A 26694-nucleotide genomic window follows, 5' to 3' on the forward strand; every position below is an offset into this window, starting at 1 on the left:
TTCTAGTTACCAGAAGCATATGCTGCAAAGAATATGGACAACTGCCCGTGTACTCTAACGAAAAGATGTCTTCATCCCAGTTGAGAATTAACCTAAAACACTCACATCTGATCTCCCCCAATTTAGTCTCTCGTTGACTAGTAAGGATAGATCCAATTTACTTTGCCACATGTTCATGCACTATGTAGTATGTCATTGTACATTAAATCTTTTTTAAATGACCAGCATGCCCTTTGAAACTTAAGGTTATCTGGACTATGAAGATTGAAATTTACACAACATCAATATTACACGTAATAGTCTCAAGTTCATGTGCAATTCTTCAGTTTCTGTTCATTTAGTTGGGGGGCGGGATACGGTGTAATGACTGAGACCGATTGCCTTCGTTAGAAAGAGAATAGATTCAGGCTGTTGGCCCTGGGGAATGCGTCAACGAAGGCAGTGAATGGTAGAAAGACAATAGTGTCTTACTCTACTTACTTTAATGAACAATTCAGAGCCATCAGTTTGTCAGTGGACTCACAGACTATTCAGAGGGATATTGACTAAAAGGGAGGAGGAAATTTTTCCTTTATATATCTAATGTGTCTGTAATTCTGTAATGGGAAGATGTTTTGTATTCTAGGCCTGGAAGGAAGAAATAATACTCAATGGAAGATTAGAGCTGAGTTCCTTCTTTTTAGCCTGGGCATTTTTTATGTATGGGACTGAGGTTTAATGATGACAAAACACGAAAGTTTAGGATTAGGATGAACTCACCACCATCCTTCTCTTTACTGAAATTTAGTTCTTACAGCTCTTTGTGTCTTAAGTACCATTATAACACAAACTTTCATCCTGTAAAAATTTTTTGTACTGCCCCAAAGTCATACCGCATATCCTGAACCTGGCAAAAGTCCAATTGCTGAAAACCAAGCATATAACCAATTCTAAATCTTGGCATAAGAAATCTGGAGCCCTTTGGAAAAGCATGTCAGATGGTTGTTTCTTCTACTCCTATACTGGATTAATTCTTAGTTTTGTTGCAGGAAACGATGGAACCCAAATCATAAAGAAGTTTGATGAAATAAGACATCATGCCAAATTACATGATTTCACATTCCCCCCAAACTATCTTTTGAGTAACTTAAGAAGTGAGTAAACTACCTTAGTAATAGAAGCCAGTTCTCATTGATCTGGGCATGAATTATTTATCATCATACAAAGTTTTTCCTCACTATAAGCCAAGTCTTGCATAGGTGCGGTCATATGGGAAGAGGAACTGCCTTTGTTTGTTAAAAGAACAATAAGCATCCGATGAATTTTCATGAATGAAGGTGAGGAACAGTGGCCATGACAGTGCCTGCAAGATATGTGGTTTGTCTGAGTGTCCGTCTGAGGATATCCTCTAAATCCAAACATCAATGGCTTTTTAGGTGACGGATGCCTTTGACTCTGAATCCAGGAAAACACAGTTTTGCACACATTTACAATTTTGTCTGGAATTTCAAGGACTTCATTATTTCCTTTAACCCTTTTTATAGACTCAAGGGGTCTCTGATCCCCAGTTTAAGATCTATTGTTAGGGACAATCAAAATTTGACTGTTGGTTACTTTCTTTGCTCAGAACAACAAGGTGGAAAGGGTTTGCGATAGGCAAGGAATAGCTCTGCTTCCACTGACAAGCTTCTCCTTTCAGGGAACTCGGATGCATTACCAACTCTTTGAAATAACTGTATATGTTGTAAAAAAATTTCTTCGGCGATAGGAAATATGCGTAGGTGGGATTTCTAACCCATTTAATGTTTCACCTCTCTTAACCAATTGGCAGGAATGGTAATAATGACCAAGCCAGTTCAGATCAGAGACAGGGACTTCCCTCTTCCATGTCTGCATATTATCTTAGTGTCATTCAGTCATTTCATTTGTATAATACCAATAGTCTCCTTTGAATTTCAATGAGCTTTCTTCTGGGACTAATGATATAAGCTTAAACTAAATGAAAAAAAAAGAAATTAAGCACAAGATTAAAAAAATACTTCTTAGAAAAAGGAGAACTAGGGTATCATTCCAGAACCAGAAAATAATTTACAAATGTATGAATTAATGTTTTCCTAGAAACGGTGATCTTAAAATACATAAATGGTCTCTGTCAAAGTTAATGACTATTCTAGGATAAACAAAACTTACTTAGAGTTTAGGGATTGGCTCTCAATTAATATTTTCTCTTGCTATAAAATACTAAATAATAAAGAGGTGAAGAAGAAACCAGTATCTAGATATTTAAGATTAAGTCGACAGGGTTCAAATACATATAGTATTACGAAGAAAGTAATAAAGACAAAATGGTTGACTGTTTGAACAACTAGGTATTTAGCCATAGAAATATAGTGGGTTCAGGTCTCTTAACTCATTGTGTCTTAGATTTATTTCATAGAAAAGTCTAAGCTTAAATCAGCTGGCTGCATGAGATAGAAATTTCTTCTCTGCCCACAGGAAACCTAAGGAATGAATTATAAATTAAATAACCAAAGATTTGAGCACCAGTATAAAGCGTTGCACACTCATAGGCAGCAAGTAGAGGTTACATTAAAGAACCAGATGAAGTCTTGAATCCGTAATGCGCCCCTTGGAGCCTGAGCAGTGGGAGATGAAAAACAGGCAACACCGAACATCACACATGTCCACGTCCACAAGGCCATTCTCTCCCTCGGCTTGGCTAACACAGTCACACCTTCAGCTGTGTTTTTCAAACTAGAATATTCTTACCCCACACAGCCCCCATGGGAAAAAAGGGTGAAACCTAAGCACTAGGGAAAATACATTTTTTTCTCTTTTTTATTATGAGTTCTAACATAAATTTTGTTAAACATAGAGCACGTGAACACAGGACAGTTTCCTTCATTTGTACTCATATGGAGCTGATAGAGGAATACTTGGGAGGAATGTTTCTAAAGTCATAGATAGCTTCTCCATTTATTTCATTTTTAAAAAATATGACAAAGCATTAGAGGAAAAAATGTTTCTTAAGTTGTGAGAATATCAAATATTACCCATCAATCCCTGAATCATGCTATTCAAAGTGCTTAAACCTACACTAAAAATAAAACAAAAAATGTACTCCCAAGGCAGCTAAATTAACACCTATGGATGCCTAAAATATTACTGTGGTGTGATTACTTCCTCTACATTTATTCCACACTTCCATCGTGCACTTAAAAAAAGTAAAAATAATAATAAATAAATAAACCAGGCCATCGCCATGTTTACGGTTTTCTGAGCACTGGGGGAGTCTGGAATTCAGTCCAATGAGGTTCACTGCCACCAGTCTCTGACAGGCGTCCATAGTACAGAGTAAACAATGGCTTTCTTGGATTCTTAAAATAACCCAATGTGCAAAGCTGACCTTAAAGTTTATGTGTCCTCGCAGCTTCAGTTCTGGTTTGTGAAAATGTGATACAGATCCAAGGGGAGCACGGGAATAAGGAACAGATTCTAGAGAAGAACTGAGGCAAGTTGTCAGGGAAATAAACATTTTTTAAGCAAATAAAAATCAATGCACATCCCAAGGCTTACTGAGGCCTTTGCATTGTTATAATATTCTTATACTTATCTCTTGTACATTTGCAATTCAAATTTACCCTCCCTGATGAATTCTACTGAAGTTTACACTTTTTGTGGCCAACTCACACCTTAGAATAGTGACCAAAACTGTAGACTTGTTTTCTTATTATGTGGTGGTAGGAACAAAGCAAACATACAGTAGTCACTACAGGAGCCCACAGACGATGACTGGTAGGGAAGTTCCTACAATGAATCACTAAAGTAACGTAAAGGGTCTATTATCAGTATTTTCATCACATTGATTTTTTTTTTTTTGACTAAAAGCTACTTAGGTAATATTTCCCTTTAACAATTCTGCCCCCTGCAAGTTCCTTTTTGCATTATCTTCAACATAAATATATATTAGCTGCTATGTCACTGATATAAAACATAAAGCTACATGGTAGGGAGGAATTTTCTGGGAGCATCAGCTTTCTGTTTCTGAAAGATAGAATTATACAGTTAAAATGAAACTAATGCTTTATACAGTAAAATTATTTTAAACACGTTCTTACCTAATTTAAAAACCATTTCATGTAAATAATGTTTATTTTGAAAATATTGATTTCTCTAAGTATTCATATGTTTGACCTTCTGAGTTCTTATTTAAACACTTTGATATTAATAAGCGTTGTTTATGTTCACAAACTGAAACCAAACACTTGCTTCTGAATGTAACACTGAAAATTAAATACAGTGAATTAACATTGAACACAAGGGAACCCCATAATAAGTTTCACATATTTGTTCTGACACTTTAGAAAATAACATTTTGTATAATACAAGGTGACAAAACATATTTGATGACACGTCCTGTCCTTCCCTTTGGTTTGGAAGCCTTCAACGTAAATTTCATTTTGAGTCGTGTTGGTTCACCCTTTTGAGTTAAACTTGCCTGGCATTTGCACGTAATCTCATTTGCAGAAAAAAATACAGAGGGAAAAGAGGAAGTAGAATATCAAACAAAAACAGCCACAAACACATTCATGCCTTTCCAGGAAGTGATCAAATATAGGGCTTAATTTTTTTGTTTTGTTTTGTTGTTTTTTTTTGTGTTTTTTTGTGTTTTTTGTTTTGTGTGTTTTTTTGTTTGTTTGTTTTTTCTTCTGTTTTGTTGTGTGTTTTTATATATATATATATTTATATAAGGGTACATCAACTCAGTTAAAAAACGGAAACGACACTCTTCCCCCCATTTCATGCCCTTGATCTTCTCTTCTTAGCACGCTGTAGCGGTCACTGTCATGTGACTAGCACACTTTTGGGTCTGGAGTGTATTCTGACGAGCAGTGAATTAAATGTTAAGACAGTTAGACCCACCCGCACCCTTCCTCGGAGTTTACACATCATGCCGCCATTAGAAGGGTAGAGGTGGGAATGAGGTGGGCAAGGAAGAGATTCAGGGCTCTGAGTGGCGGGGCCATCCTAGGAGCAAGTGTTCTCATCTCCCCCCCAATGACAATGCTGGCATTCGGTGCACTGCTCTCTGACAGCCCCTGTGGCCCTGCTGATCCTAGGGAGAACCCGAGAGAGGATCCGGTGCTCCTTGGCCCATCAAATGGATTTGTCCAAGCACCCCAAGGAAATGTTAAAAGCAAAACAAAATCGAGAAAAGGAAATAAAACCCATCCTAAAACTAAACTAATGAAGCAAAAAAGGGTTTTCTATCTATACATAAGTCTCTTCTTTAAAAAAATGTAAATTTACAAATTCCAGTGACATATAAAACAAAGTCAAAAATGTAATGGGTAAGAGACATGGTAAAACAGCAAGACACTGATGCTACAAAGAAACTGCAAAAAACATATGTACAAGACCCTGTTTTTCCTCGTGTTCTAGAGATTGTAATGCATGTTTTTTAACAGCAGCAGTCGAGGATTTAGTTCCAGGCACTGGACTGCAGACTCTACTCAAGCTCCCAGGGACTGGGTGTCCCTTGCTTTTCTGTCACCAAATCACACTGGATATACTGGTCTCCCTTGGCAACAGTGGCAGGATGGCACTGTTTGTGTGGGCCTCATCTGGATTCTGCTCCCTGCTTGATTTTGTCTGTGGCCGCTGCCCATTGATGAGTGTCATAGGGATGTTACAATAGGTATGCTGATTTCCTATGGAGGTAAGAGGCAGGGTGCCGGTAGGAGGTACATCATACTCATAGCTTCGGTAGTAGTGTTTCTGACGCATTTGTGAATGGTACGTGTTGTGAAAGGTGGAACGGAGATCTGGATGGGCAGTGGCTAGAGCTGTGGAGGTGGCTGCAGCCATGGAAATGGCCGAGACAGTCTGCAGCTCCCCGAAAGGCCCCTGCTCACTAACATCTAAAGCCTGCTCGTGTGTAATGGGTTCTATCCTCTTAAAAGGCATTTCATATTGTAAACGTTTCCAGAACTTAGAGTTCAACTTGTTGCATTTTGGTCCATGCCACTTAATAACCGTCAGGAGCTTGATGGTGTGCTTGAGGGCCTCCACCTCCTGGTAGTTCATAATTCCTCGTAGTTCACTGCATTCGATTAGTATCACTTTAATTTCTCCAGTCACAAGCATGTTTCGAAGTCTGGTCTCCAGCTCAAAGATGCTCCAGCCCCTTCTGACTACGTAATTTGGGGTCATGACAATAATCAGCCGCTTGCTTTGATCTACACACCTTGCTACATCTTCAATGTATGCTACAAAAGAGAAAAGGGATTATCAGAATGAGTAAATCCAACATGCGGTCCAGAAAGCCCTGGAAGATTCTTTTTCACACATTAAATGAGAATTGGTATTTGTTGTGTCGCATCTTGAGGAGATGAAAACAGCCAATGATCACTCTGAAGAGAGTATGGGCTTTGCTTCTTTTAATATTAGCAATATTTTTTCCAGGTACAAATCTCTCATTTGGTTTATTTAAATGTTAAGGCTCATAAAATGAGATGGTTTATAAAATAATGTAATTAGCTCTTCAGCAGTGTCAAAAATTAAGTTTCATATGAACACATAGTAACATTTATTTCTGAAGAATCTGACACAATATTTGAAATAAAGAACCAAAAGGTCAAGCTCTGTCTAAAAATGATGACTACAAGTATAGACACAAGAATATGCACACTCTCAAGTGAAAACATTAACTTACTTCCAGTTGGAATTAAGTCTCTATCTGGTATAAACAACTTATATCCATAGTGCTTTTCAAGCATATCAGGTAGGATTTCAAGAGCAAAGCGCTCTTCTTCCCCGGTCTCTTGATTCCACTGGTCAGGATCCACTTTGGTGTAAGACAAGTATGCATCATAATCTTTATTGTCTGTCAAAAACATTACAGAGTAAAGTTGAAGTCACTACTTTACGAAGAAAACAATAGGACATAAAAACATTCACCTCTTTTCACAAACATCTCCAAATGTTCCACTTCTAGGGGATCAAAAAAAGAAGGATTTGTTAGTTTTCAATAACAGTTCAATAATGCCAAATATTCTGGAACTAATTTGGAGGTATAAGGGGTAATGTTTTCATTTTGTTTTTGTTGTTGTTGTTGTGAAGGCAGTAGGAGAAAAATCAATGAAAAGAATAATAATATATTAACTTCTAGCATTTTTGATGCACAGATTATAGAGGATCTTGACTGCTTATGAAAAGCCACATATTTGGATAGCATGTACTTATTCTAAAGAGTGGTACGTTCAATTAATCCTGCCTTTAGTCATTTTACCCTGCTGGAAAAAAGAGAAAAGTGCACTTTGCTTGACAGTGGAAATATTTTTTTTACTGGAAGTTGGTTCTTAGATTTTGGGACTGAGGATATTGTTACACTGAATTATTATAGAAAAAGCATATTGCTTTACTGATCTCCAGTAAAGATCTCCAGTTCATGTTACATGTAAAATACTGACAAATTATTTTTCATCATGTTAATCAGTTTGAAAATAAGAATAAAAAATTACAATGTAAATGAATAAAATGTAGGTCTAAAATCTGTTTCCTTCCTCATTCTTCCTTCTTTTTACATAAAAACTCTTCAAATATTTGATGACCATTATCATGCATTATCTTTATCTCAAAATTTTAAGACAAACATCTCAAATTTCTCATTTATTGTTTCTAAGAACAAGAAGTCATTTATCTTCTGGATAGTCTCTCATTCATCAATTTCCTTTTCAGGATGTGATATCAGAATTCATAATTCAACTCAGTTCTAATTACTGTCTTTATGCTGAGGGAAGTCTCCGTAAGCCAGACTGTAGGTTGCAGAATGATTTCATGCATATACTATTTTCTTTCTTGGAAGTTGGTGTCTTCTAGTTTGCCACAAAGTTCTCTAAAGTGTTGAAGTTTACCCAAATCTGGGATGTATAATGACTGGATCCTCATTCTTTGCCCTTTGTCTTTTGTAGGCTTAAAAATATTTGAAACTGGGTCAATATAAACACCAATAAGAACAGAGCACTTACAAATTCAGAAGAAATGTAAACAACTGGTCCACCCATACTGTTAAGGTCCGGCTGGATATCACTTTTGCTTACATGACACTTTCTGTTTCTGGTTCCTCTGCCTGTTCCATGGATGCCTCTCTTCCAACCCATAAGTACTATAATTTCTCAAGATGTTTTCTACAGCCTGCCTCATTTTTCTCTCAACCCACTTTCCCTTAAAAATCTCCTTTCTTCCCATAACATCAATAATCACATCTTTGTAGATGTCTCCCCAACTTAGATGGCCAGTCCTGTTTTCTTTCTCATGAACTACCAACAGTCCTACACTTATACCTATAACTTGGGCCCCTTGATTTGAATGAATGTTCAACATGCACCCGAAGTTCAACATGCTCACAAAATAACAAGCTTCCCATCTCAAGCTCTATTATTTACCTTTTATTTCACTTTAATTTTAATAACATAACAATCTTACTTCTTTAGTCTCCAAACTTCAGATGTATGTTCCATTTATTCCTTTTCATTCACCAACAATCTCATAGCCATTCACTGGTAAAAATTCTTCAGGTTTTATTTTCATCCTAGGTCAGGCCATACTCATTTCTCAGTTGTCATAATTATTTGTAGTGGGACTTCCTTCTCTGTTTCCTTCTCCTTCTGGCCCATTCCACAGAGAGTCACAAAATTTACTTTTTTAAACCTCACTACTGATTATGTTTATGGTAGTTTGAAAAATATTTATGGCTATCCACTGTCAAAAATCAGCAGCTAAATATGCAGTTTGTTTCCTTTGAATTTGAGTTTGATATCTCTGAGTTGGAGGTGATCTCTTTTCCCATTACTGTGCTCACATCTTATCTTCTTTCTTTGACCACAAGATTCTTGAGTTAGATATGTGACTAAAGCTTACTAGATACTCAAACATATCTGTTGATTAAATGAGTGAATGACCTTTCATTTGAGTATCACATGACATATCTTATAGCCAGTGTAGAGATTTTCTCAAGACCTGTACCATTTCCTAGGAGAGAAGGCTTTGGTGGTACACACTCCATGCTGCCTGGATGGACTCCACAAGGGATTGCTAAGGGCTGTGGTGTTGGAGTTTAAGAAGGCTCCTTTAGAGTAGTCTTGAACTGTAGTTTCTCACTGTGACTCAAGGAAAGGCCTTAGAATCTCTGTAAACTCTGGAAAAGTGGTTTTTAGACTTGAGCATGAATGACCAGAATTTGGAGGGCATGTTAAAATACAGACTCCTGGGCCCCACCTCCTGAGTTTTTCATTCAGTAAGTCTAAAATAGGTCCTGAGAATTTGCATTTATAGAAAACTCTCAGGTGATGCTGTTGCTGATCCAGGGACTACACTTTGAGGAAATTTTTCTAGGACAGGATATGTAGGCATCTAGGAGTCTCAAAGACATCAAAGAACTGAAGTCAGCTGCCAGGTAATTGACCAAAGCACCACAAAACCTAAATACTGTAGTTTCAGCTCTATGATAATTGGTCCTTACATAACAGGGCATATGCTCTCAGTAAAATAGCTGAAATCCACACTTTCATCACAAAGGGGGTAGATTCCTGCCTAAAGTTAAGTTATATATACAGTAACTATAGCAACCTTAAATATACCTCAGGAACTGGTGTTATGGCCTGTCAGTTTTTTATCTCTTTATGTCATCTGGATGAATTTATAGCATTTAAGCTAATACCACTCAGATAAAAACAAATTGCTCACATGCACATTATCCTGGGAGTAAATGTGACTAAAAAGCCCCTTGCAAGCAGTTGCATCAGCACCCTCAAATCAATGAGACACTTGATTGATATCAATTCCTCTCTTTCCCCATAGTCTACATCAGTGCAATAATGGGCTAGGCATTTATTTACTACCAAAAGCAAACTCTGAATTTGAAAGTTATCAGATTCCAAACACCATGTCAGATACCATACTAAATTCAGCAATGTATTCTGACTCAAAATCATATGGATTCTAAGTTGTCTTCCTTTTTCCCAATTACCAGCTGAAGATGAATCTTGGGTAACATCTCTTAGATTTAAAAAAATATCTGTAAGAACATATATTGAATAATCTTTATGAGCTTCATGTGACTGGAGAAAGTTTTTAGAAAATGACATTTTTATAACCATACCAAAAAAACAAAATTATGTCAAGCTTTTTAAAGGCTAGGTCTATGATCTTTTAAAGACAACTTAAATTTATAAACAGTTAAAAGCTAGTTAGGCATCATTTGCAACAGCATGGATGAACCTAGAGAGCATTACACTAAGTGAAATAAGCCAGGCAGAGAAAGATAAATACCATATGATATCATTTATATGTGAAATCTACAGAACAAAATAAATGAACAAACAAAACAGAAACAGACTGATAGATATAGTAAACAGACTGATGGATGCCAGAAAGGAGGGGAGTTGGGGACTGGGCGAAAAAGGTGAAGGGATTAAGAAGTACTAATCGGTTACAAAACAGTCATGAGGATGTAAAGTACAGCATAGGGAATATAGTCAACAATATTGTAATAACTATGTATGGTGCAATGTGAGTACTAGAATTACTGGAGGGATCACACTGTAAATTATATAAATGTCTAACTGCTGTGGTGTACAGCTAACACTAATACAAAATACTGTTGAATGCCAACTATAATTGAAAAATAAATAGTCATAACGGTACTACAAGAGTATATTTTGTATTCTAAACTTTATTCTCTATATTGTATTTTCTCTAATTTAAACTTTCAACTATAATTCTGTTCACTGCAGAGATAGAAAACAGATGGTATACACATTCTTTGAATAATTTTCATAAACTCAAATATAGTCATTGATTTACTCTTTTCATGACTTTTGAGAGATTCTTATTGCCAGGTGCCACAAAAAATGAACAGGAATGATGCCAGTAAAATGGCCAAATAAGACATCCTTTGCATGTGCCTTTTCAGCTATTGTCCAGAGGCCATTTTTGCCCACCCTGGGACCCATCCAGTGACCAGGCAAGAGCCCTTCTAGGGACCTGCTTGGAACTGCACCCAACCATACACCAGGTAAGAGGCCAGCTTACTGAGAACTCAATTGTGGACCTCGAAGTGGACATTTGTCCAAGTGATAGCCTACTGAACAAGTACTAGAAACAGTCCCACTCACCCAGGAACCAGCTAACCTTGCCTAGATGAGCCCCTTGTAACAAGCCTTCCAACCATACAGCAGACCCAGCAACAGCTTTAAAACCAGCTACAACCCAGCATGACTGAAATTCTAGAGGTAATCCCATCGGCTTAGGGAATAAACAAGAAGTTTACCTGCTGAAATCAGTCTGTAAAGACTGGACAAGGAGTTTGCTCCTTCAAAAGCACAGACACCAATGCAAGAATACATGGATAAAGAAGAATCAGGTAATATGACACCAGCAAAGGAAAATAACAAAGCTCCAGTAACCAATTCCAAAGAAATGGAGATCTACAATTTTCCTGATAAAGAATTCAAAATAATCATCTTAAAGAAACCCAGTGAAATGCAAAAAAACCCCATCAAAACCCAGATAGACAATTTAACAAAATCAGGAAAACAATGAATGAATAAAATTAGAAGTTTAATAAAGAATTAGAAATAATAAAAAAGAACCAACTAGAAATACTAGAGCTGAAGAATACAACAGAACTAAAAAAGTTTAATAGACAGCTTCAAAAATAAACTTGTTCATATGGAAGAAAAAATCAGAGAACTTTTAAGACAGAGCATTTGAAAGTAGACAGGAACAATTTTTTTTTTTTTTTTAAATGAAGAAAGCCTATGTGAATTATGGACACTACCAAGTGAACTAACATTCACATCATGAAAAAGAAGAGAAAGAGAAGTTGGCAGAGAGCTCATTTAAAGAAATAACAGCTGAAAACTCCCTACATCTTGGAGAGAAGTATACATCCAGGTAAAGGAAGTTCAAAGGACCCCAAGCAAGATCAAACCAAAAATGATTACTGAGACACATTATAATAAAAAACTAGATGTAAAAGAGAGATTTTGAAAGCAGCCTGACAAAAATAACTCATCACATACAAAAGAACCCCCATAAGGCTATCAGTGGATTTCTCTGTAAAACCCTTGTATACTCAGAGGAAATGGATAAAATATTCAAAATGATAAGAAAAAATAATTCTAATCAAGAATACTAAAATCAGAAATAGTGTCCTTCAGAAATGAAGAAGAGATAAAGACATTCCCAAACAAAAGTAAAGGAAGTTCATCGGCACAAGAAATGCTAAAGGAAGTTCTTCAAGTTAAAATGAAAGGACACTAAGTAACAACATTAAAACATATAAAAATATAAAACTCAATGGTAAAAGTAAACATAATAAATTTCAGACTACCCTAATACTGCAATGATGGTGTGTAAATAAATCACTTTTATCTCTAATACAAAAGCTCAAAAAATGATAATAGAAATAACTGTAGCTATAATAATTTATTTTAATGAATTATAATACAAAAAGATGAAAATTATAACAACAATAGCATAAAATGGGGAGGGGGTAAAAGTGCAGAATTTTTGTATGCAATTGAAGGTAAGTTGACCCAGTCCATCAATTAGTTGCTTTGCTATCTGAAGTCAAATGAGTCCAGTAGAATTTTCTCCTTCAATTGACTGAATTAGCTACTATATTTTTATAAAAATATATTTGAAGGGAAAAAGAAGTTTTGACTCTGGAGAGTTAAAAAATTTAAAAAATAGTTTAAAATATTATTAATAAGAAATCTTGATGAGCAAAAGAATATAAGGAACTGTGTATCAGGAATAAAAAAGTAATTTTGAAAAATGAAAAGATTTTCCTCTTTGACAAATGAGAGGATATTAGTCAATGCTCTTTAGGAGAATAGAGAAACCAAAGGATCCATGAATTTTTTAGAACAACCCAGCTTTTTAAAAAATGTAGATTTAAGGTTCCCTTCTTAAGATGAAGGTGGTGGCTATATTATACCTGGGCTAGGAAAGAGATAGAGTGACAATATAAATGGGTGAGATTGACATTTGGATCTTTGGGAGATTTTAACCTTTAAACACTGATTGAATAGTTGTCATGTGATATTGGTAGCTGTCCATTTTTTTTATTCTCAAATATTTATAAGTCACATACATGAAAACGACTAGTGACAGAGGTCATCATTCAACAAATGAGTTACCAAAATGAAACTCAAGGAGGGCTCAATAATGAATTGTTTTTTTCATCTTAAAAAGCAATTTAAAAAAAATGTTTGCATGTGGTATGTTAGCACAGAAACATATCATTATTAAAATTAGCATTGATATAATCTGAATAAAGAAGTTTTTAAAAAATTAAGCCACATTTGTTTTGTGTCTCATATTTGCCTTCACATGCTTTCTCATATTTCTAAGATATAGTTTTTCAATAAAAACCTCTGTAGAAATAGATAATGTAGCCTTGAATAAGCAAAACTTAGGTATGTAATCTTAATATTTTGATTTTATGAATATTGAATGTCATTATTTTAATAAATTTCACTTTTCACTTCATTTCTGCCATTAAATGCCTGACAGTTGTTTTCTAAAATAAAGCTTCTTGAGCTTTATTTTTGCAACATTGTTCTAGTTTACATGTTTTGCTATTTGGTACTTTTCTGGATTATTTAAATCCATAAAGTCTTACACACTGAAATGTGACACTAACTTAAATATTAATGGTGTGATATAGTGAAGGGGACAAAAAGCAGCTGATCTCTCAAATCTTGACTGCCATTAATTTTTTTGTACTCATTTGATAGTATGTTTCTTGATCGATAAAATAGCACCATCCTAAAGATGTCTAAAATTAAGTGAGTCCCCATGATACTGCAAAATTCTTGGCCCAAAGTAGGTATTTAGTAGATACTAATGTCCTTAAAAGGTCAGTGGGCAGCATAGGTGTTAGAGGCCTTAAGAGGGTCAGAATTAGCAGAGTGGTATATAAGGAGAATAGGATTTGACATAAGAAAGCCTGATTCCTACCACTTAACGGCTTACAGCTGGGAAAGTTGTATACCAAAAACAACTATAAGTCTCTCTTTCTGGAACTCAAAAACTCATTTTGGAGTGTTCATGTGTATGCAAATTATCTAATCACCACCACCTAACAAAGGAAACAAAACCCTGTAGGATTTCTAAATGATTTACAGAAGTACTGTGTTTCATTGATGGACATGAGGATAATAACTCCTGAAACAATTAATAGTAACCTTGCAATTGAAGGAATAAGGAAAATAAGTTCTGTGACCTAAGATTTTATAGATACCAGTTTTCTTCACACACCTGAAATGGAACAGATGCTCATATTTTCTAAGGGTTGGAAGAGTGGAGATTAAAAAAGATTGCTCTAACTAGATTTGTCTAATACCTGTAATAAGTCCCAAAGTAGAATTAGAGATCTCTTTCTTCATCTTGAAAGTAGGAATTGTATTAGCAATTATAGTGTTCTTATAAAATAGAGTCACTTGTCTAGCATTAGATTTGAGCATTATATTATGATCCTTCATTCACACATAGTAAATTGTTTTTTTCTCCTTTTAATCTAGTCCTGTGTCAATTTTATTATTTTGTTATCAGTCTAGCTGTAAAAACTAGAGAAGGTTAGGGGGGATTCATGTTCTGTGTCCTAATGAAGAATATTCTTAGATGTCATTAGATGGTTAGCTTAATCCTGCCACTGGAATATCATCACATGTACCTCAGGGGAAACTTTCTTGTAAGGTGTTTTTTTTGGTTTTTTTTTGGGAACACACACATGCACACGCACACACACATGATAAAATTAGAAAATCTGCAAGTTTATAGGATGGGTTACACGCTTGTTTGTTAATAAATGTATATGCAGCTGAATTTGTCCAAATTATTTTTCATTTGGACAGATCATCAAGACAAAAAATCAACAGGAAAACACAGACCTTAAAAGACACACTAGATTTAATGGATTTAATTGACATTTACAGAATATTTCATCCCAAAGCAGCAGAATACACATTCTTCTCAAGTGCACATGGAACATTCTCAAAAATAGACGATCTGTTAGGGCACAAAGCAAGTCTGTACAAGTTCAAGAAGATTGAAATCATATAAGCATCTTCTCAGGTCACAATGGCATGAAACTCAAAATCAACCACTATAAAAAAACTCAAAAATATTCAGGCTAAATAGCATGTTATTAAACAATGAAGGGCTACCAATGAGATCAAGGAATAAGTCAAAATCTTCCTTAAAAAAGCTGAAAATGAACAGACAACAACCCAACATCTATGGGACACAGCAAAAGCTGTCCTGAGAGGAAAGTTCATAGCAGTACAGGCATACCTCAAGAAACAAGAAAAAGCTTTACTAAAATATCTAATACAACAACTAAGAGAATTAGAAAGAGAACAGCAAGAAAAGCACCAGGGAAGTAGAAGGGAGGAAATAATAAAGATCAGAGCAGAAATTAATGACATAGAGACTAAAAAAAGATCAATACAAAAGGTCAATGAAACCAAGAGCTGATTCTTTGAAAAGATAAATAAGATCGATGAACCTTTAGCCAGACTCACCAAGAAACAAAGAGAGAGGACCCAAATAAATAAAATCAGAAATGAAAGAGGTGCTATAACAACTGACCCCACAGAAATTCAAAGGATCATAAGCAAATACTATAAGCAACTATACGCCAACAAACTGGAGAACCTGGGTGAAATGGATAAATTCCTAGAAACATACAATCTTCCAAAGCTGAATCAGGAAGAATCAGAAAATCTGAATAGGCCCATAATAGCTAATGAAATTGAAGCGGTAATAAAAAACTCCCAGCAAACAAAAGTCCGGGACCAGATGGATTTACAGGTGAGTTTTACCAAACATTCAAAGAAGAATTAACACCTTTTCTCCGCAAACTCTTCCCGAAAATACAAGAGGAGGGAAAACTCCCGAGCTCTTTTTATGAGGCTAGCATCATCCTAATCCCAAAACCAGATAAAGAAACTACAAAATGTGGCCAGGATAAAGAATACATCACTCAGCTTTGACTTTCAAATTACTTTTTTTTTTTAAAAGCCAAGTCAAGAGTATGAAATGCTTGGGGGTCTCTTCTTTGGAAGGTGAAAGGACTTGAAGGAGAGCTAGAAAAAATGGGAATTTGATGATGTCAGAGAAATTCTTCACCATGAGAAGACTAGATAATTCTTCAACCATAACAGCATATGTAGAAGGATCCAAGAGATGTGACTAAGGTTTATAGGTATCAAACCATCAGAATCTTCTACCATTTAGAATTTGACAAATAAAAACTGTACTGGAAATTGATAACATCATTCATGTCATTCAGAACACAAAATAAACATATTCTAAATAGGTTTAATAGATAAAGTGAAACTTATTTAGGTAATCTGCTTTTTAAAATATCTTCTATTGTGGTAATTATGCAAACAATAGCAGATCTTTAGATTATACTGAACATACTAAATTTTTAAAGGGTTAAAATTATGGGGACTCAATGCTCAATAAAATGAAGGCTTTGTAAATTGACTTATTTTCAAATCCCATCTTGGCCACGTACAGTAGTACTTGTGTTATCTTTTTCAGTAAGTTATTTAACCTCTGGGAGCTTCAGTGGCCTTATCAGTAAAATGGAGATGATAACTGACCTCAGAATTTTTTGAGGATTAGTAAGAATGATTTCAAGAATGCCTAGCACATTGCTTGCTACCCACTCAAGAACAGTTCTGACATTGACAATTTTCTCATATCTCTTTAAAGCAGTAGCAAAAATATGAATAATTTGTATGAACAGACAAGAAAGTTGGGACAAAGAAGAATTAGGAAAATTAGAACTTAAAATAAAAAAAATAAAGTTTTGATGCAGCACAGACTTTAGCTTAATGGAAAGGTGAGGTTAAATAGAAAGGAGCCTTAGGGATGCTCAATAAATTGCCCCTCGTCACAAATCTGAGAACCTACAGTTCTACCTGCTCATTTATTACAGAGGAGCCCGTAAAATGTGGTACCATGGGCAATTGCTTCATTTTCCTTCATACTATTTAGTGCAAAACTGACAGTTAAGGGGAAAAAAAGTTTATAAATATGATCAAGAAACCATCATCTGAACTATTTATTACAATTTGCATATGCTTCCGATATTGCAAGTTTATCTTATATATGAATCACTTTCAAAGGACCAAAATGGAGAAAACTTAAGTCCTCTAATAGGTGGTTTAAGGAGCTCAGTTTTTAGCAATCCAAATTCCTCTTAGATTATACACATAATTACGACTGACCAGAGGCAAATAACAATTACCATTTCTATGAAAATAATATTTACTTGTCCAATTTGAGTAAAACTACTAAATGTATAATTACGAAAACAATGTGCTTGTGCACTTTGCTATCTGTTGGTCCACACTGGGAATAAAAATTAGCTTGTCTAAATATAGCTAAATAAACAGGATTGAAAAGACTGCTGGATGAATTCTAAAATATTCAGTACAGCTTATTGTCACTGATCCATTTAAGCACGGAACAAATTGAGATTCACTTCAAACTACGAGGCTAGGGAACACAATTAAAAGAGACACTCTTTACCTATAGAAAAGTAAAGCTGGCCTTTCAGTACTGATTACAGTGTGAGAGAAAATAAATACTCTGATGGCATTGCAATCAGCATCTGTAATTCACAAGTGCTGTTTGGAATACATTTCTAAAAAGGGTAGGTGTTGTTTTATAATTTTCAGAGGAAAACATCTATTAGTTTCAAAGCATCGCATGTATAGTCACATATAAAAAATGAAGTTAAAAACTGAACATTGAAAGATTATAAGAACTGCTGTCAGTGGTTAATGCAGGTAACTTTTCTTTTTCTTCAATAAAACGGACAGAAAACAAAAAGGAATATTCAGAAATATATTGAGAGGGAACTCATCTTACCTCCATCCAGCTCCTCAGCCCCAAAATGATTTCTGTAGAAGAGCATGATTTCTATTTTGTAACACTTGTAGATGGTCACCAAACAAACAAGCAGCAGGAGGATAGCACCAAGCCCTCCAGCAAGTTCAACTGTGTACATCAGCTCTAGGGGGGAAAAATCGAGACAATTATACCATATTCGCACCCAAAATCATAAATTCAACTTGACTTCACAGTTTTGTCGATGGGGCCAGATGTGGGCAATGGATTAATACAACCCCTTTCCCTTTTGCATAAAAATCTGACCTTTCGGTAACTTTCTAGCTTTGTTTCCTTGGTAACCAGATGAGGTGGTACATGGTGGCTGTGTTGCTAAGCAACATTGCTTATGGTAAAAATGAACCTATGTTGGTAGATTGCATTTAGACTGACAGAATTATGAATACCTGATTGGAAAAATAATTTTAGGCTTGCCTGAGTGCAGTAATTCTTATATACAAACATATTCCTTATAAGAATTTGCAAGTTAGGCTTATGGGGTTGGTTTGTGTCCACAGGGAGCTTTTAAGGCAGGATGGCTTCTGGACTCACCCTGTGTGAATCTTTATGCTTCTCACCTGGGCTGTCACCTGGGGGCTGGGGCTGAGGGGAGCTCAGGAGTGAAAAAGCACAGTTTCTGAGAGGTAGTGTGGACTGTTGCAGAGAGTGTTGGGTAGGCCACCTAATCAATACTGTCTGCTTGCCCCTGCCAGGAGCAATGACTCCTGTCCTATATCTTTCTGAAAAAAGTGGTGCCAATGTGGCCTACCGTAGTCTTGGAGGCTGAATGCTTACTAGGGTTTAAGAAGTAGTCCAGCTAGTGGATGTGACACCAGACTATGCTGGGAGTATTGTCGTTTCACTAAGCTGCTTAAAATGTTTCTCTTTCTCTTTGTTTCCCATTTCACTAGGCATGTTACTACATTCTATCCAAAAACAGCCTTTTCTTGCCATTCACTGCACACAAGTTCTTATTCCTATTAAATGTATACATTACAGCAAAAAATTATCAGGAAAGTTTTGGGGGATAAAACATTCTCTTCTTTTTTCTTCTTTAGAATTCATGGACATTGTGACAAATTTAAGGATAATGGTATTTACACATTAAGCCAGAATACACAGACTTTGAAACTCACTTTAACTAATTGCCTTTGTACGCATATTGTTCCTGATCATCATAGTTCAAATGTTGTTATTGATGGGCAGCCATTGTTCCCTGCAGGTGACAACTACCTTCAAAAGTACTATTTTCCTTAATTACAATTAAAGATAAGTATTCCTGAAATTACATCTCTACAATAATGCTATTTTTGATTTTGTAATTTAGACTCCACAAGTGGGTTATCTAATTTTATAACAGTCAATGCAGGCTTATACTGAGAACTTTAATATATGGTTTTGTCGTGATGACTACTCCTGGATTACAAGATCATTCCTGAGATTTTGTAATGGGGTGATATCATCATAGGTGTAGTGCAATATCAGTGACAAATAATCTGAAAAGTGTGGCCATCTATTTCTCACAAGGACATTGTGTGTGTGTGTGTGTGTGTGATGTCACTTTCGTTGTGATAATTGCAGGAAAAAAACTCAGCCACACTTCTCATTTTCTAGTCCTTCATTTCTAATTCTACAGTTTAATAAACAAACACATATAACTACTATTTAATCAAGTGTGTTTTCCTGCTCTTATCAAAATTGAAAAGGATATAGAACAAAATATTAGAAAAAGTGATTGGAATTTATGAATTTAAGAAAGAAAAATAGAGGAATAAGACGGCGGCACAAATAGCAACTGCACCCGCCGCCTCCCGCAGCCACATCAAAATCACAACTAAACACAGACCCACCATCGCTCAGAGCCTCCTGAGACCCGGCTGCACAGAAGCCCCGCAACCAGGGAGCTGAGGCAGCACCGAGACCAGGAGGAGGGGCGGGGACGCGGGCGGGGCGGGGCTGGATCCCGGAGATGCGGCCGCGGGCCCACACCCGGTGCCCGGGTAAACCCGGGAGGACATCTCGGTGGCGGAGGATTCCCGGAGGAGCCAGGGGTCCCAGCCCCATAGCAGGCCCCAGCCCAGGGCTCCAGGCCGGGAAGAGAAGTCCCCACAGCTCCGGGCTGTGAAACCAGCGGGGACTGTCCCTGAGGGTTGCGGAGGCTGCGGGAGCCCCGGCAGCTCCTCTAAAGGGCCGCGCGCGGACTCACTCGGACGCTCCCTCTGAGCCCAGCGCCGGGCAGCGGCCTGAAGGGACCCGGGACACTCGGGAGGAACTAACCTGCCTGAGATCCGGGCGAGAGGCGGAGGGCGGCTTCCTCCCGGGCAGAAGGGCTGGCGGAGGCCATGGCTCCTGTGGCGAGTCCTCCCCGCACAGCCGGCAGGCAGGCGCCATGTTTGAGTCGCCAGCACCTGACCCGCACCTGTGGCCCCGCCCCGTGACTCCCGGAGGCCCCGCCCCTCCCCACCTGCAGCTCATCCAGGCCATTTCCAGGGGCTTTTCTGTGCAAGTGGCCTCTCGAGCCTCATGCTTAGGACTTTCCTAAAATCTCTCAAACAAGCAGCAGCTGCCCCATACGGCTTGATCAGCGGCCCCAGGCCTGGCACTAGCGGCAGCTGCACTGGCTCATAGCTTGGCCTCTCCTGGGCACCTCCAAGCCCAGCACAAGGAGCAGCCAACTACAGTTTGCTGTGTAGCTCATGCTGGGTGGCCCTGGGCAAGGCACTGGCACAGGCTGACTTTGCACCTCCCGGGAGGCCCCAGAGACAGTGCACCTGGGGGTCAGACTCGACCACGCTGGATTACAACCCTACCACAGCCACGAGCGACACTTAAGGGGCGCAGTTGGTGAACACCAAAGCCCCACTGAAGCAAATCCTGCTCCATAGGGGTGTCTCCAGCACAGCAGCTCTCTGGGTGTAGTTGCAGCTGGTCCTCACAGCCGATTGGCCTGGGGGTCAATTCCTCCCAGTGATGCCAACAGCAACCAAGGCTCAACTACAACAGGACAGAGCACACAGCCCACACAGGGGAGCACCTAGAGGGCCCAGCTCAGGTGACTGGGGAGGCTGAGCCACTGGACCCTACAGGACACCTACTACACAAAGCCACTCTACAAATTCCAGGAGGCATAGCAGCTCTACCTAGTACATAGAAACAAACACCTGGAAGCAGCCAAAATGTGGAGGCAAAGAAACAGGTCACAAAGGAAAGAACAGAAGAAATCTCTAGAAGAGGAACTAAATGAAATAGATCCAAGCAAGCTACTAGATACAGAGTTCAGAATTTTGTTTATAAGGACGTTTAAGCAGGCTATTAGAAAATTGATAACATAATAAAGTACCAATTTGAAATGAAAACTACAGGAACTGAAATGAAGAATAATTTACAGGAAATCAACAGTAGAGTAGAGGATGCTGAGAATCAAATCAGCAATTTGGAACATGAGGAAACAAAAAACACCCAACCAGAAGAGCAAAAAGAAAAAAGAATCCAGAAATATGAAGGTAGCATAAGGAGCTTCTGGGACGACTGCAAGAGGCTCAAAATTCGTATTATTGGGGTGCCAGAAGGGGAAGAAAGAGACCAAGACATTGAAAACCAATTTGAAAAAATAATGACAGAAAACTTCCCCTACCTGGGGAAAGAAATAGACTTACAAGTCCAGGAAGCACAGAGGGTCCCAAAGAAGAGGAACCCAAAGAGGCCCACACCAAGACACATCATAATTAAAATGCCAAAGGTTAAGACAAAGAGAGAATCTTAAAAGCAGCAAGAGAAAAGCAGTTAGTTACCTACAAGGAAGCCCCCATACGACCATCAGCTGATTTCTCAACAGAAACTTTGCAGGCCAGAAGGGAGTGGCAAGAAATATTCAAAGTGATGAACAACATGGAACTACAACCAAGATTGTTCTACCCAGCAAAGCTATCATTTAGAACTGAAGGTCAGATAAAGAGCTTCTCAGACAAGGAAAAGCTAAAGGAGTTCATCACCACCAGACTAGCACTACAGGAAAAGTTGAAGGGTCTTCTTTAACAAGAAGCTAATGACCAAAAGAATCTGACAAACTAAATAGATCCAGAGACATTGACGCATGTAACAGACGATCATATTTCAGAGGGAAGAGGGAAGGGGGTGGAGGGTGGGAAGAGATTAACCAAAGAAGTTATAGGCATATATGCATAACCCATGGACACAGACAATAACGGGGTGAAGGCCTGGGGAGGGGGTGGGAGTGAAGTGGAGGGGGTCAATTTGGGGGGGAAAATGGGACACCTGTAATACTCTCAACAACAAAGATAAATTAAAAAAGAAAAAGAAAAAGAAAAATAAACTGAAGTATTAAATCTTTTAGAGTCTAAGTAAATTAATGTGAAGTATGAAATACTAAAAAGTATCTCCAGGAATTTTAATATTTTGTATTTATAAATATCAGACAGCTTTATCTGTTGGCTCTTGTGAGAGACAACACAAAATAGTACCACAGAAGTACCAGAAATGAAATACAAAATGCTATTCAGCACAATGTTTTCCCAGTAGTATGTGAACAGAAAGGATAAGTGGGTAGGTAATACTGTGGGGTGCAATGAGTCTTGTTCTCTCCACCACACATAGAAGCCTGCAAAGAACTCCAACTTATGCCCATAGGCTAATTTATGTATCAGAAAAATCTTCTTTAAATCATACTGATTATGATGGGAGAGATAAGCTGAACTATGGCTTCTTTTAAGATTCATTCTCTTTTCTAATTTAACACAAACAGTTGGAATTTATCACTCTAAAATTTCTTGTGGGAGAAAAGAAATAGAAAACTAATGGAGAACGCTTAACTTCTACTCCCAAACATTGCTGGTGGAAGTGCTCAACAGCACTACCTTATTAGAAAATTTGAGGTAGTTTTAATGAAGTTAAATATGAATGTACCCTATCAGCAGCGATTACACTCCTAAGTATCTACCCAAAGGAAATATAAGTAGATGTCCACAAGATTTGTACAAGAATGTTTAGAATAGTCGCAACTGGAAACAACTCAAATGCTCATTAACAGGAGATAATGAACAGACCATTGTGTGTCCATATGCTAGAATATATGTACAAGGAATACCATACTGATACACAAGATGATGTTAGGCAAAGGAAGCCAGACAGAAAGTAATACTTTTTGTAGAAATCTATTTCAATGAAGTCCAAGAGCAGGGCGAAATTAAGCAGAGTTGGAGAAATCACAAAATGATTGTCTTGTGCATGGGTTATTATAACATTTATTGGAAAGAGGCAAGAGAAAAGTTCCTGGGGTGCAAGAAATATTCCGTATTTTTTTCAGGCCTGAATACATAAGTATATACATTTGTCAAAAGTCATTGAGCTGAACACTTAAGATCTATGCCTTTTATTTTGTTAATCATACTTCAATTCTTTTTTTAAATAAAATATGTCTTTATTGATTTCAGAGAGAGAAAGGGAGAGGGAGAGAAGATAGAAACATCAATGATGAGAGAGTCATTGATCGGCTGCCTCCCGCACGCCCCCTGCTGGGGATGGAGCCCGCAACCCGGGCCTGGGCCCTGACCAGGAATCGAACCACGATCTCCTGGATCCTAGGTCGATGCTCAACCGCTGAGCCACGACTGGCTTGGATAATTCAATTCTTTAAATATTTATTTTAAAAAAAAGAGCCATTGTAAGATCTAACCCGAGGCCTATGAGGGGAGAAGCTGTAAAGAAAGATGGAAGTCAGGAGAGCTGTTCTGCTGTAGATAATTGTCCAGGCAAGGAATGGCTCTTCTGTGGTGCCCCCGAGCACACCCTTTCACTCTGGAGGCATAGCACCGGGCCCGGGCCTCCAGAATGCCTTACACACCCATATCTAGTCGAATACCTTTAGAAACAATAAAAAACTATGCCTGAAACATAATCCTATTAATCCAATAAGCAGAATTCTCATTTTCTTCAGATGGTTTATAATACCAAATACTGGTCTCTATATAGTTTTTTAAAACTTTAAAAAGGGACTATATATAAATTACAGAAAAATTATACAAAAGTAAGTCCTTGTTATTTTTAGAGAAGTAATTGCCCAAATGCGAATGATTCCCATTTCTAGATGTCATGAGCCACTCAGAAAGTTTTATACACTATTTACTAGGCCAATCAATAGTGCTGTATGAAATGTAAGGAGAAAAAGAGAGCAGGGTTGATGTAGCTAAGCAATTACAAAGTGGCCTTGTGTCACATGAACACCTCCTTTAAGGTACAAACATATCAAAAGTTATATATACCTAGAGTATGGGCAATAAGCAAGAATAAGTCTTCTGAACCATATGATAGTCATTTGCTAACAATAAGAATACAAAAAAAAACTTGTCTAAAGAAATAACATTTATAAGAAACTAATTGATACTGAAATCCTGAGCTTATCTCAGACTGCCCCCAGATACTTCTGTAAAACTACATGCAGAAGCATGGTGTTCTTATAACATCCTTGAAAGTCAGAAAAGAAATGTCTTTCCACACAGTACACACATCAGTGCCTGCTCCTCAGTTACATTATTTTTATACAAGAGTAATTTATATGCCTTCACATTATAAATATGTGCAGGTTAAAATTTTTCCACTTGCTTTAAGTTATTCACATTGGTTTATAAAGCATGGATAAACACTTTTAAAGAAAATGGTTATTAGATTTAATTTCCACATTTCTTTTGCTCTGAGCTGGACCCATTCAGTAATATGAGTGCTACCCATTATTGCGTATATGTTGAGTAAGGACAGAACTACTAGGGGTTAAATTCTGTCACAGGTAAATCTTTACATTAAAATGGACCTGCCTTATGACCCAGCGATTCCACTTCTGAGAATATATGGGAAGAAACCCAAACGCTATTTTGAAAGAATATCTTTACATTACAATATGAATGGTGTTGCCCCAGCAAATGTCATTTTTTTTCCTTTGAAATGGGATCTGCTTTTCAGCTCAAGTTCAAGATGCTTGTAGTGGCAGCATTTAAAAAACTAAAAAAATTCCATTTCGGGACAATACAACATCAGAGGGTGGAAAGAGAAAGTGCAGACCTTTTAAAATCGGCTTAGCCTTTGTGTTATTTTGTTAAAATGATAGACTTTGCCCCCTTTAAGGGGCTGAGACTGAATATTGAAAATTGTAAAGGAAAATTACTAGGCAAACCTAAGGGAAACTGGCATTTGGTTAAACACAACAAATGAAAAAGTGCCAAACAGTTACATTTAAGGGCACCAGTAGTCATTTAGTTAAAGGCAATTAACAATAGTCCTTGGAAAGCTCCAGTATGGGCGAAGGGAAAACACATTGATTATTGCTGCAGTAGTAGACTGCTTTTGGAATAAATTGTTTCAATTTGAAACTAGATTTGCTACAAGCATTTTGAGCAATGACTACAATTTTTTTCTTATCAAGACAGCTGGACCAAGCAACCCTTTAAAAGAAACAGCTAATTAAAATAAAGCGCATGCCATCTCTTAGTATATTGGATTACATTGCAAATAATAAATGCGTTTGGTTTACACTAATCTTGCTGCAATTACCTACTATAGTATGAGATCCTATTTTTTATCTGCTTGTATCTGGTGTTATTGTGTGCAAACATTTTCTGCTAGGTATCTTTGAAGACGTGAAGATGTTAACCAAGTTAAATCAAAGTTTATATGTAGTTCTGAACTTTTCATGCGGAGTTTTCATTTTGTATCTCTCTCTACTGATATATACTATCTTGTTTAAGGTGTGACTGAAGATTTCAGGTGGCTTATTCTTACATAGTTCATCCTAAAATTGCCTCATTCATTATATAAAGTCCCTTGAAATGCTCTGCTCTGATTTATATGCAGTAAAATGCAAGTTTGTGGGGGAAACGCATGATAGACAATATAACGATCCCAGTTTATTCATTAACTTCACCAAGTACATTTCCTCTTCTTTCATTGTGTTATAAAGAGCTAAACTTTATAAGGATTTATCCATCCACATAAATTCATATGCATATTTATTTCTCTGGAGCAGTATAACTTATTTGTTCCTGGCAGGAGGATAATTATGCTCAGCCTACAAAGATATTCAACTCAATTGTACAATACATCAATGCAATTTAGAAGCAGTTATAATTTTTTTTTTTTTGGTAACACATTAAGAAGCTGAATTGCTATTCACATAATAGCAAGAAAATGTTTTGGGAAGGTACAAGCTAGTATATAAAGATAGCAATTTTGCTCTTGCAGAAGTGCTTTTTGGAACAAGGCAGGGTATACCTAATAATAATGATAATAGTAATAATAATGGTTTCTGAATGTAGCAGCTTGACTGGTGAACCAAACCAAACATTTGGCCAAAAGATTACCTTCAAAGTATTATTTTGCCACTTTAGAAAGTTTTCAGCCAAAGTACCAAATTAACTTCAGCTTACTCCCAATCAAGAATGCAAATATGGCCATTGGGTAGAATCCATCATTAAGGCCTAGTTAGACTAAGCTCCCACAAACCCTTGGAACTGAATTGTTACATGTTAATAAACTATTAAAAATAAAAAATAAAATAAAATACTAAAGGGAAAAATGCATCGTTCTCTTCACAGTTTGCTAGAGCCTACCTTTGGAATGTGATTTTCCCCTTCCCAACCAGATAGGAAGGGTGTTTTGTTTTTCCTATGAAGTAGGAAATATTCATAAGTGATGTGTATTAAAAGACAGGTTGATAAGTTAAAATGAATA

The 26694-nt window shown here is 37.1% G+C and overlaps 1 protein-coding gene across 1 annotated transcript in view; it reads right to left on the bottom strand.

The window, feature by feature from the left end:
* Positions 1 to 2828: 2828 nt before the first annotated feature.
* Positions 2829 to 26694, bottom strand: part of IL1RAPL1 (interleukin 1 receptor accessory protein like 1) — a 1172201-nt gene continuing 1148335 nt past the window's right edge. Inside the window, exons 11-13 of the mRNA XM_081125599.1 lie at positions 17941 to 18084; positions 6695 to 6865; positions 2829 to 6248 (exon numbers count right to left, since the gene is read on the bottom strand). Of these exons, the coding sequence (XP_080981725.1) occupies positions 5530 to 6248; positions 6695 to 6865; positions 17941 to 18084 (1034 nt within the window). The 3' untranslated portion in view covers positions 2829 to 5529. The remainder of the gene's footprint in view (positions 6249 to 6694; positions 6866 to 17940; positions 18085 to 26694) is intronic.

The sequence above is a fragment of the Miniopterus schreibersii genome (assembly GCF_964146895.1).
Source record: "Miniopterus schreibersii genome assembly, chromosome: X".
In the NCBI taxonomy this organism is placed as follows: Eukaryota; Metazoa; Chordata; class Mammalia; order Chiroptera; family Miniopteridae; genus Miniopterus; species Miniopterus schreibersii.